General features: G+C 33.0%; 1 protein-coding gene across 3 annotated transcripts; it reads left to right on the top strand.

Moving 5' to 3' along the window:
- The first annotated feature begins 2712 nt into the window (after window positions 1-2712).
- LOC106050891 (uncharacterized) lies at window positions 2713-12417 on the top strand. Of its 3 annotated transcripts, none has more exons than XM_056024972.1 (3): window positions 2713-3056; window positions 4131-4622; window positions 10696-12417. In XM_056024972.1, the coding sequence occupies exons 1-3, from the start codon at window positions 3054-3056 to the stop codon at window positions 10837-10839; spliced, it is 639 nt and encodes a 212-aa protein (XP_055880947.1). In that variant the 5' UTR covers window positions 2713-3053; the 3' UTR covers window positions 10840-12417. The 3 variants fall into 3 exon arrangements, with proteins under 3 accessions (XP_055880947.1, XP_055880939.1, XP_055880935.1); XM_056024964.1 differs by having other exon boundaries at window positions 2713-3139; XM_056024960.1 differs by having other exon boundaries at window positions 2713-3145.
- Window positions 12418-13164: the final 747 nt, after the last annotated feature.

Here is a 13164-nt window from a genome sequence, read left to right as displayed (position 1 = left end):
CATAGGTGACCCCCTACCCCGTGAGCGCTATGAAGATTTATTCGGGCATTCAGGCGCCATTTCGCTCTCACTGGCATAGAGGAAAGTACCTGGCAACATTCTCTGGCAGCAGATAGCCTCTGAGAGAAACAGTTCGAGAGCTCTTACAAAAACTGCGGGACAAACATTTGATACTCAAAGAAAAGCCAGCATACAACGGCTTTGTCTGCATAAAAATTCGGGAAAATATGTAGGTCGCAGTTGGGTTTGCGTAGTTATGTGAAACAGTGGACTCAGCCGTAATCTTCGGAATTAAAGGCAAAAACAGCCAATATTATCATTATGCAAAAATTTTGTCAAATAATTTGCAGTGATTACACACAAAAATTAATTGTAAAGACTTTCTTTCAAATCCTAAGAAAAGTCTCCGTTTAAATTTTTGAATATTAGGGCCTACTGTTTTTAGGTTTAATTGTAAATTTAGTTTTATATTTTAATACAAATATTATTATTGCAGAATTCAATACAAAATGAAATTAAGCTAATGGGGAACCTTGTGTCCCCTGCGGTCTGACAATATTAGAAATTTCCAGCTTTAATTTAGCCAAAGCAAGGCGAAGGTCTCCTCTAGTCGCCAAATCTATTGCTTTGCTTATTCATTAACTTTGTCACCCACTAAATCTAGGTTAACCATGTATGTTTACTGAAAAGCTAAAACATAAAAGCCAATTTCGACCACAGTTTTGGAATTTTACTGAAACATTTAAATACAGCCACATCTCTGTTGTGCCTCCAGGGACGTAGCTAGGAATTTCCATCGTTTGGGGTCCAGGGGGCTTGACATCTTTGGGGGCCGCTGCATTTTGCGCAATATTTAATTTTAAAAAGCACTCATTTGGGCCCCTCCCTTAAATGGGGGCCCGGGGGATTTTCAATTTTCCCTAACCCCCACCCTAGCTACGCCACTGTGTGCCTCCTATGTTTACATTCTTTTTACTGAAGACATAGTTTTGTAAATCTATTTTTTCATGCAACTCAATTTGAACGTCAGTAACAGATGTTTAATAATTGTCATTTATATATTTTTTTTTCTAAATTTTAGAAGCGAATCTTAATTTCTTCATAGAGTATTGTTATGTGAATTGCATAGATATCGGTGTCCTTGGGCAGTAATTCATTTGTTAAGAAACAAATTATGTGAAATTGTAAAACTCTTTAAAATAGATTTAATTCCTCGATAAAAGAAGAAAATGATATGATCAATGACAATCAATTTCTTTCCTAGCAGTCGGACTGTCGGAGGTTGGTTTCATTCATTTGTGTTAGATGCCTAGCATGGAAAACAATTTAATTTTTTAGCCTGCTTTAAGTCATCGCCAAACGTTGAATCTTCCCGTTTCTCAAAAAAAAAAAAAAAAAAAATTATTTAAGAGTTAAAAAAAAACGAGCCATAACAATTAACAAACCCCTTTGGAAATTCAGCGAACTTCAGTATACAACAAGAGTCTAACACCTTTTTCATCATTTGTTTCACAAAACTGTTGAAAGATGCGCTTATTTTCGGCATGGGTTTGTATTTTATTTACAGTTTTATAATTAGATTCAAATAGAAATGAAATTGCGGGATTAACTTTTCTTGTGTATCATAACTCACAATGTGAATAGTGAATAGATTTGTTCTTTATTCTATATTACCCATGAAGTCATTGTAGCGTCCAACCACTGATGGTTTCCTATATGTCCTCAAAAGCTACATCACTAGACAATTTTGAAATAATATTTCAATTCTAACTGAAAAAAAGTCTTCTTGTGTTATATATGTTTTAAAATAAATTTAGTTTTAATCAATTTTTCAACAATATCATACCAATTTTTAAAAAACTATGCATTTTTCTAAAAAGCCATTAAAACATATCCTGCTTTGCCGTTTTTTTGTTTTTAATATTGTTTTAATTGTAGATTTTTATAATTGTTCATGAATATCCTTAACTTATTTTTGGATATCGTTATATGTTCGTGAAGCCGACTTGGTTTCATAACCTCATCTGAAAATGCCATCAAAGTAGAACTTACTTTTTTTCTAGTGGCAATTCACTAAATCTCAAGGAAATATTACATGACATACCAGTGAGTTTTCGTAACAATATTTTATCAATGTTTTTTTTTGTTTTTAAAAAGTTAAATTATTCTATTAAATGTTACCTTTAATGTTTTTTGCAATTAACTTTTACTTATCAATATATTAACATATGTAGATAAAATAAACTATAATCTAAAAGGCGTATTACCTACTTTGTTGATCAAATCTTAAACGTTTAGACGCGAAAGATTCAAGGACTATAGATACTCTCAGATCATAACAAAAGAGTAAGAATTTAAAAATAGAAAATGGGATTCCCGAACTCAATTTCTAACGCTGTTTCTGTTCTTAAATTAGAATCAAGTTAACTATACTTTGTCTATATTTAGTTTCCCAGCTTTAATGTTGAAGAATTTTTTAATTTGTTTTGTTTCAGAGCACCTTAAGTTTCTTCTTTCCGCCTTTATGCCCAGCGCCCCCTTACCGCCCCATTTTGTGCCCAGCGCCCCCCTACCGCCCCTTTGGCTCTCAGCGCCCCCCAAAATCTCGAAAACGCCCCCTAGGGGGCGATATCGCCCCCGTTGAAGACCACTGGCATAGACTATAATATATAGTCTATGATTATGAGCTATAAGGGTCAGTGTTAAATTTTTAACTCGCATGTAAACAAGCTACTGGAATAGACTCTTAGTAGTCTTAGTCTTATGTTATGATAATGCCGCTCTATTGGCTCTATGATTGATTATAAATCGATTTTCAATTCTCGATCTATATTTTTAGATATAGATCTATATCTTTCTACTTTCTCTATCTTTATTAGAGTCTTATTGTTATCAGGTCATTTCCTGTTTCTTTACTTCAGTGAAATTTGTTTGTACTGCTAGATCTAGTCTAGTTCTGAACTACCCTATTTTCGATAGGCTAAAAAAAATAAATAAAAGCAGTTGAGTTGAACTGTTGATTGTCATTATAATAAATAATCTAGATCTAGTACATGGTACGATAATTTTCTTGATCTAGAGATAGAGTCTAGTTGCATATTATTATATATAATAATATATTATACTATATAGGTTCATGGTAATGGTAAGTTCTAGATTGCTAATTCTTAGTGACGTAGTCTTAGTCACACTTAGTGTCTTAGTTTATAATATTGAAATATTACTATTAGTTATTACTTAATTATATAGTTAATAGTCTACTATTTTACTATTCTATACTATAGTCAACTATAGTGTATAGAGATGTATAATAATTATAAAATATAAGTATAGATCTAGATCTAGTTCTAATTATTATAAATTTAAATAGTAAACGAAAATACTTTTAAATAGTAGATCAGTAGATCTAGATAATAGTATTAATATAATTAATAGATTTAAGTAGATTTAGTAGATCAAGTAGATGGTAAGATCTAGAACTAGTAACTAGATCTAATAGTTAATATTAATATAATAGTATATTATATAGGTCTATCTAAATTAAAGAGTAAGACTTAGACTTAGATCTAGAAATTCTAGATACTAAACTGTCTAGTGACTCTAGTCTAAACTTAATTTTATAGAAAATAAAATTATATAGATACTAGAATTATTAGACTTAGATTTATTTTAGATGGACTTAGGTCTTAGATACTAAACGGTCTAAACTAAATTTTATAGATTTTAATTTATAATTAAATTTTATATAAATTAGAATTAGATACTAAAATTATTATCTAGATCTAAATGATATTATAGAGTACTATAATTATAAAACAGCCAGTGCATACATATATATATATTATATATACATATATATATATAGAGAGAGAGAGAGAGATTTTTATTATAATCTAACAAGTAACATGTTTAGTAAAGAATAGAAGCCAATGTTAGAGAGCCTATATAATATATCTATAGACTATAGATATTGTATAGACCATAGATCCATGTGTGTACATGTATTTTTGATTGATGGAACAAAGTTAAACTAAATATTGAGTCTATTTCTTGATGAATTTATAAATATAATATATGCTACTTTTTTATAAATTACTATTTATAATATCTTGTGTTTAATATTTCTCTAGGAGCCACACAGGACACCTAGCTGGGGTGCACCTGCTTCAGGTGGATTAAATGCTAACCCCCTAAGTCCTCATACACCCAGCCCACAACATCACCAAGGTCAAGGAAAACAGTTTTCAAATCGTTTCCAGAGACCTAGTCCATACAATCCTAACAGATCTAGAAATGGTACACCTGACAATGGCCACAGTGACGATAGTCCAAAAACATTTCAAAATTTCAGCTCAGGAAATCCATTTCAGAATAGCTGCAAGAAATTCAGTTCAGACAATCCATATCAAAAGAGCATGAATAGAAGTTACCAAGATGGAAATAAATCTTCTCCCAGCATAAAGCCTTTTTCTCATTCAAGTCCACTGATACCTGGCGGACCACATCAAAGGTTCAGCTCCAATACTCCATCCAAAAATTTCCATGGACATAGTCGAAATTTTCAAACACCATCACCTGTTAGATTCATGAATGACTCAAATTGTCATTCCAATTTTGCTAAGGTGAGTTAAATTTGAATTTATTAAAATATGCCCTATGACATGCTTTCCTGTGAACATTAGGGAAGTCCTTGCATTGAGAGAGGAAAAATCATCTTTGTCTATAAAAATAATATGTAAGACACCCTTTGAGTCGTTACTATCAATGTTTCAGATCAAATACATGGCTCTTATGTCTATTTTTTATCTACTTATAAATATACACATGAAATATAAAACTACACATGCCTTACATACACTACATTTGTAAAATACCACTGTCTGACTGATTTAAGCATCAAGATATTTTTTTATACAGAAATGTTTTTTTCTTGAGGAACAAGAGATTGTCCCTTTACAAAACAATTAGACCAATTATATATATTCATTATAAGACATTAGTTAGGCCAGGTTCACATCTAACTTTACATTCACTTTCACCTATCCTTTGGTCTGTGGACCGCTGGGGCACCACACAAGATCTGTCAACCTTCTTTCTCCATTCTTCTCTGTCATTTGTCTTTGATAGAATTTCATTCTGATGTTCTTTCTGAAAATATTAAAAACTGTTTTTTTTTACCTGTCTGGGTGGACCACTTCAGGGGCCGATTTTGAGTTTGTGTCTCCACACAAACTGTCTTTGTAACCTTGTTTTAGCTAGAATGGATAAACACAACATACAAAGACAGCATACTACACTATAAATAAATATTACATTTGATTTGCTGATATATATATATATATTTGATATATAATTGAATCTAAGGTGTGCATATGTGTATATATATAACATATCTATCATGTGTGTGTAGGTTCTGAATAAAAATCAAAACCATTTCAGCAATCTTGATAAAATTTGACACGTGTACATTCCTTAGATTACAATGGAGATCATAGTGGATGTTTAATGTCCTTCCCACAAGCGAAGAAACCAAAAATAAATAAAAAATGCACACCTCTATAAATGCAATTTGCTTCATTAAATTTAGTCAAACTAGCCATTTTGCGATAGCTCCATTCATAATTACCTTTGGTTGTGCAGTAATGCTAATCAAATGTAAGGTCATAGGCACACACACAAAAAATAGTTTACATTTTTACATTTTTTTTATCATCAATACTATTCACTTTCAAATGTGTTGTTTTTTTTTTTTACACATTCACTTGAATTATGTCTTTCTTTTGTATTTTCTAGGGGTGCACCGGATAGTCGCTCCGGCTCCGGCTTCTGCCGAATATCCGGCGTTTTTTACTATCCGGTGCTATTCGGCTCCGGTCGGATATCACTACCGGATAGTAAACCGGATAGTAAAAAATACACCTATTTAATATGCATAAAGTGGACCTCGTTCCATTAATGTCTGTTGTAGAATGTATTAATGTTTATATTAAAACAAAATAATGTGCTTAAAAATAGAGCCATTATGAATATGCACCAAACATCGCTTATTATAAAGACAAGGCGTGTTAATAACTTAATATAAATAGAAATGAAACTTTACATCATAAAAGCGCTTTACATACAGAGCAGCAATGGCTGACACTTTTTTCAATTTGTCTTGACCTTTGAGTAGGTTAGTTAACATGTTAAAATGCTACATTCCTTGACTACGTCATGCTGACCAGACGTCTGCCTAGCTGTGCGGGTATATCTCCAGAGGTAGAGATGAACAACTCCCACCCCTTTTATTTGTTTAGTCCATCACATTGAGTTTTTTTTTATAGGCAGGCGACCACAAGTTAAATACGATGGACGTAGGTTTAATGTCAGCGTATTGACACTCTCTAGAGGTCACACCTTTCGAGGGAACTAAGTTTGTTTATTTAGTAGTTAATCTTTATTAGGGGGGCTGGACTACAAGAGCCACACCTCTAAGGTAACTAGGTATATTTCCAGATGAACAACTCCCTCCCCCTTTTATTTGTTTCGTTCATCACAATGAGTTCATTGATTGACAAGTGACCCCAAGTCAGATACGATGGACGTAAGCACTCTCTAGAGGTCACACGAGGGAACTATGTTTGTTTACTTAGTAGTTAACCCTAATAGGGGGGAGGGGGGCTGGACTTCAAGCCAAACATCTACACAGGTATCCGTACAAAGAGTTTGCTTATTTGGAGAAAAATCTTAATCACGTGGTTGGGCTAGAGGCAACACCTTTTCAAGTGTGCCGAGTTACTTGAACATAAATCTCAATTAGTAAGCTGGACTAAAGATCAAACGCATCTAAACAAGTGAACACAAACCGCGAGATTATATAGCCCAGTAAGCCAGTAACTAATTATTTTGTAGAAGACACGACCAGGGCTATCTTTAAATGGAGAGCTAAACACCCCGTACTCTTTATTTTATTTCTTTGGTCCTTGACACCCAATTTATTGATAGACATTGGCCATTTTTAAGCCAGCTTACTATCGTTCCCTTTTGTAACAGTTACTGATACCACGAATAAAATAATTAATAAGTAATAATTAAGGAATATGTTTCTTACATACGTTCTTTGCATTTAATATTTCTTACGTACGTTCTTTGCACAATACAATAAAACAAAAATGTGCATGTTTGCGTGTATGTATTTTTTTGCCTGGTATTAAAATCTTTAGAAAGAAAGCTAATTTCATTGTTTAATTCTTTTGACTTAATAAATAACGGAAAACCTTACAGTACATTTTAAAATCACATAAAATAAATTGAATAATAATACCGCAGTTAGATCTAGCAAACAAAGAAACAATATGCTGGAGCGTAAAAAAAAACAACTCATGACCTCTAACTAGTGGACGGGTATAATTTATCTATATGCTTGACTGACCATGCCAATGTGTTATCTTTTTTGACTGACACCCAACTCTATTGCGTGCGTATGCTCAAGGAAAAAAACAATGTTTGATGGTTAACACAAACAACTATACACACTACACTAGGGCTACATGTGTAGGCTCATTAGGTATATCTGACCAAGTTGTTGGTCTGAAATTCATGAACACACACAACCGACCACTATACAAGGCAGATTGTACTTTACTTATGAGATTTACATTAGTAGCTAGTTAAATATATACTAACATTATTTACATTGACCTTCCTACACACATCCTTTACAGTTGGTGGCATCGTACATACACACAGACACACTCATGCTATACAGATTTTTAGAAATACTGTTAAGTTTGAATAAATCAATCAGTAACAGAGTTTAAAACTATAAGGTATATAAAAGGAAAAAAAAAAACCAACCAATATAGGTATGTTATTTAACAGTTTCGTAAAATGTTCAGCAATACAAGATATTTACAAGACACTTAGGTATCCGGCTCTGGCTCCGGCCCCGGCCGAATATCAAATTTTACTATCCGGTCATATCCGGCTCCGGTCGGATATCAAAAAGTACTATCCGGTGCACCCCTAGTATTTTCTAACATGGAGGTTGAACCCTTTAACCTAAGCCTACTACTAGAATTACTAGTTCAAGACTCTTGAATTACAAATTAGAATTAGATCAACTTTACACTTTTCAAAATGCAACATTAAAGATAATTTGCTTTTGTTTTATTGGTTTCTAATTATTTCAGACCATTCAGCCTTACTTTAAAAGTTTCTAGCCCCAGATCTATATTTATATAATAGGACTAGAAGTACACATAATACATGAAATAGTCTACTTTCAATAATTTGCAGTTTTGACCTTCAAAAACTTGCAATATTAAATTTAAAAAGTTCTTGACAAATAATATTAAATAATTAGGACTCCTTTCCACCTTATTTTTCTATTTTGAAATTCCTATAAATCAAATAAGAACATAACACTAAAATGTTATTTAACCTTGGTTAGGCCAATAATAGAATATTTGGGACCCCTCAACTCAAGAAAACATTAAGAAACTGGAACAGACACAAAATAGAGCAGTGAGATTCATAACAAACGAATATTCACATTTGACTAGAGTAACACCTTTAGTAAAATCACTAAATTTAGAAAGCCTTCAGGATAGAAGTAGCAATTATACATAAAACACTGAACCATAATCTTCAAATACAAAAACAAAATTTAATAAAATACTTAGAAAGACACAAAGATAAAGGCACATTCCTTGTTCCATATGCTAGGACAAATTTGTACAAAAGCTCCTTCTTTCCTAGCGCTATTAGAGCATGGAATGGGTTGCCTGAACTAGCCAGGAAAACCAGTGACAGCAGAGTTTAGGTCATTGGTTAATATGCATGACGCGTAGTACATAATCATCTTCTTTTTTGAAGTAACGTCTGTATCATATAAGATTTTAAATCATTAGTTCATTGTTTCTTATTTTAATCTATTAATATTAATAATAATATATTCATTTAACTGCAATACTTATTAGGCCTACGAATTTACAAGTTTACTTTCGTGCTTAGAACTATTAGTAACACAGGCCGAAAATGCAAAATACCTCATCATCATTGGCCTCCTTCAGTCATAGAACGACTATGGTTCATCTCAAAGCACACTTCCTCATGTGGCTGTGGAGCTCTATTTTGGAGAGACACGCCTGTTCAGAGATAGCACAGGTTAAGGTGGCTTTTACTTCGGTGGTAGAGGAGCTGGCCGTTTTTCGGATTGCACGCTTTTCTTTGTGAGCTGAGACCCATGCACTTTCACTGTCCATAGCTTTCTTGGTCACTGTCTCTCTCCATCTGTTGCGGTCTAGAGCTATGTCTTCCCAATTGTCAGTATTGATGTTCACTGATTTGAGGTCACGTTTTATTACATCTATGTAACGGTGGTGGAGGCGACCAGTTTTTCTTGTGCCAGTCGCAAGTTGACCATAGAGGATGACTTTTGGGATGCCCTTGTCCTCCATCCGGCGAACATGTCCAAGCCAGCGCAAGCGGCGTTGTCTGAGAGCTGTAAAGATGCTGGGAGTACCTGATCGCACAAGGATCTCAGTATTGCACACTTTTTCTTTCCATGTGACATTCAAGATCCTACGGAGACATCTCAAATGGAATGAGTTCAGTTTTCTCTCTTGCTTTGCGTAGGTGGTCCATGATTCACTGCCATACAGCAGTGTGTACTCATAACGCATGCCTTGTAGACTTCCATTTTGGTCACCGTAGTTAGCTTATGGTTTTCCCAAACTCTTGGCCTGAGTCTAGCGAAGGTCAAGGCAGCCTTCCCTATGCGTTTTTTTATCTCCTCTTCTAGAGACAGGTCATCTGTAATTGTGGATCCCAGATAGGTGCTGTAGCAGGTGGTCCCATAACATTTGTTTTCTTTGTGCTAATAGTCAAGCCATATTCTTTACAGGCCTGAGAGAAGCGGGACCTCCAAGCCAAATAACATCCGCCTATTTATTCGAGTTGTCATTTTTATGCTGTGGGTGCCCTCACACTGTGGTGCGGGGGTAACGAGGCAGTTGATGCTCTAGCACAAAAAGGAGCACTGGCCGTGCCCACTTTCAAAGCCCTAAGTACGTTTAACCAAGCCACCCCATTAATCCGAGAGTGGGTACATGACAAGTGGTTGAAATTCTGGGATGGCTCCAACAAAGCCCGTGGAGTCTGGCAGCGATGATCCATGGTGGAGGCTAATTAGGTTGGAACAATCTATCATTGCACAGTGTAGAACAGGCACTGCCCTGTTGGTGCTTATTTTGGCTGGTTCCAGCCAAATTTCGATGCCCATTGCCGACACTGTGAAGAGTCGGTGGAAACAGTGGTGCATCTCTTGCAAGAGTGTCCGCAGCTCTGAGAGCTGCTGGGTAGTTTGTCTGCAGAGTCACTTGACCTACATGGGAGCTTAAAGGCACTAACACCAGAGTTTCTTGCCAATGCTATGGGAGGACTGATCCTTCCAGCCTTGCCATCAATTGGAGTTCATCTCAGAATAGTCCAGAAATCTTCTTGTTTAGTTTTTAGCTAGTTTATTTATAACATAGAGTGAAGAAATTTTTTAAAGTCACCCTTATTTGGACTATAACACCATGTAGGTCTTCTGTTACAAAATGTTGTCAAAGGTCTAATAACTTATAAATATGGATTTGTTACTTTAAAAAGTTGGAAAACTTCTACATGACTATAATGCCTTGACCATATGTTGATTTTTTACCCTTTCAGAGGCCATTCACACCAAGGAATAGAAGTACCGGTTTGAGAAACCCAGGTAGTAGTGACAATATCCGAGATTATGTCAGCCCCAGCATGATAGAAGACCCTTGGAAAGATTTACCAGCAACGCCTATAGTGCCGAAATTATTATAATGAAATGTTGTAATGGTATTTTTTTAAACTTTAAAAAAAATAATTGATTAACTGTGTACAAGTCTTTATATTTATGTGTTTTTAAAGTTGTTGTTTTTTTACTTTTGGTATACTTTTATTTTAAGGTTTGCTTAATTTTTTGTTTGTTTTTAGATATTGATTTTTGTCATTTTGATGATATTTTAAATGCACAAACAAAATATGTGAAAATGTATATAGCTCAGTTTGAACACTTGCAAACTGTATCACAACAGCTGGCTGTTGACAAACAAAATATGTTTCTAATTTAGTTTTCTAGTTATGTCTCATTGTGTTGTGTAAGGATGTTAGGCAATAGGAAATATGTAGTGTTAGTCAAGTAAAACCTTATAGTCCTTTAAATCTACGATTGATGTGAATGGCACCTTGTAAAAATGCTAAGGTGTTGGGGTTTTTTTTTTTCGGGGGGAGGGGGGATGAATGTTTTTGAATAAATAACGTTAGGCTTAACAAACATTTTTTTTTCCTGCTGAACAATTTTGAGTGTTCCACCAAGACATCCTTTTATTTGAATGAAGTACAACTTGCTTATATAGAATAGAAACATTTATATCCATTTAGATGTTTCATTTGCTGGCAACTAAATGTCATTGAGCAGAACTCAGACATCATCAGGATAATCAGATTATAAGATAGGGTTTGTTATTTTATTTTATTAAAGTAGTGTTTTAATCTGATTATTTAATCTACATGCGCTTGACCAATACACTATATTGTACTGAAAATCATACGATTGTAGACTTTGATAAGTGATATTAAAGTAAATTATTAAATTCAGCTATAAATAATTTTCTGTGATAATAATTTTGAAGAAACATAAATATTGAAACATTCAGTTTATTGTTTACTTTCCATAATTAGTGCAGTAATTATTATTATTTTAAATTCAGGAAATAATGTTTTAATATTCTAAAAAATTTAGGTACCACCTGATACAACCATATATTCTATAATTTTTTTTGTATATTTCTTTTGTCAAGCTTAACTTTCTTTAAGTGTGACATGTTTTTTTAGATATTGTTTTAGCATATTTTTAAATGGTTAATCTTTATCTGCGCTACGTTATGGGTAGGCCACAATATGATGAATTCAGTGTACTTATGAACCGAACATTTTTTCAAGTAAATATATTGTCATTCCTTCATCAAAATTTTATCCTATCTTATATATGATGTCCACTTACTTATAATTTTTTTCATTTTTTTTTTAATGCTTATGAAAAATGTTAATATTAAATAATTCATTTGAAAGTGTCATGTTTACATGCCATTATATAATAACATTGTGTTTCTTTTAGTGAATTCTCATTTTCATTTCAAATAAAAATAACATGCTATCTATAATTTGACTAGTTTTACTGTATATCTGTAAAATTATATGAAATATAACTAAAACTTTAATAAATTTTAAGTAAATGTTTAGAATTTTATGTCAGTATGTATGAAGTATAGTATTAGAATTATAAATCATCAATGAATTTATGAAGTTATACAATTCCTTTTGTTTAAACTTGAACCCAAATAAAATGAATAAGTTTGATTTTTTTAAAACGTGGCTTTTTTTATTTATTTATTTTAATTCACTTCTCGTTGAAAAAATATTTTACTTACATTGGAAGTAGTTGGTACTGAGGAAATATCTTGTTCTTTGCCAAACACTCTTTATAACTGAATTGTTTTTATGATGATAAAACTGTATAGAGAATGTGCAAGTTTCTCACTATAAAGTTATGTCAGTTATGTGCTAGGTATCAAATTAAGAAAACTTTGATTGACCAGTATTAGATAAATAAATAGATAGATAAAGTAAACCATCTTCCTGTGAAGACGATTAGGAACTAAGTTCTTAGTGTTGTACTATTGCCAATAACGGCTACAATAATTAACATTCACTAAATTGCAAATCATCTATCAATGATGGTGAAAGTGTTGAAAAATAAAAATTCATCTTTTCTTTCAGTAATGATTACAACTCAGGAGAGATCCTTTTTTTAAGCTGTTTTTTTTTTTATCTCCAATTTATTTTTCTTCATTTTTCTTTGGTCTTGCGATCTTTTTCTCCATCAGTAAATATTTTTGATTAGTTATTAAAACTACTTGTTCTGTTGATTAAAATATTTTGATATGAAAAAGAGAAGGGAGATAATTTAACAAATCTAAAAACAACGTCATATCATTTTATTGCCGTGTTATACAATATTCCTTAAAAACAAATTTTTTGGGTGTCTCAGGCTTTCATTTTGAAAACACTGAGTTTTACTGGTGAATATAAGGTTACTTATAAATA

This window comes from Biomphalaria glabrata, chromosome 1, assembly GCF_947242115.1.
Source record: "Biomphalaria glabrata chromosome 1, xgBioGlab47.1, whole genome shotgun sequence".
NCBI classification, from domain to species: Eukaryota; Metazoa; Mollusca; class Gastropoda; family Planorbidae; genus Biomphalaria; species Biomphalaria glabrata.
Note: the sequence above shows the minus strand (reverse complement) of the source record. Positions and strands in the feature narration are given on the sequence as shown.

What these genes read in the sequence shown, in the direction of transcription:
- LOC106050891 (XM_056024960.1), top strand. An exon ending in GTCATTCCAATTTTGCTAAG is followed by an intron (nt 4,623 to 10,695) that starts GTGAGTTAAATT and finishes TTACCCTTTCAG; the next exon opens with AGGCCATTCACACCAAGGAA.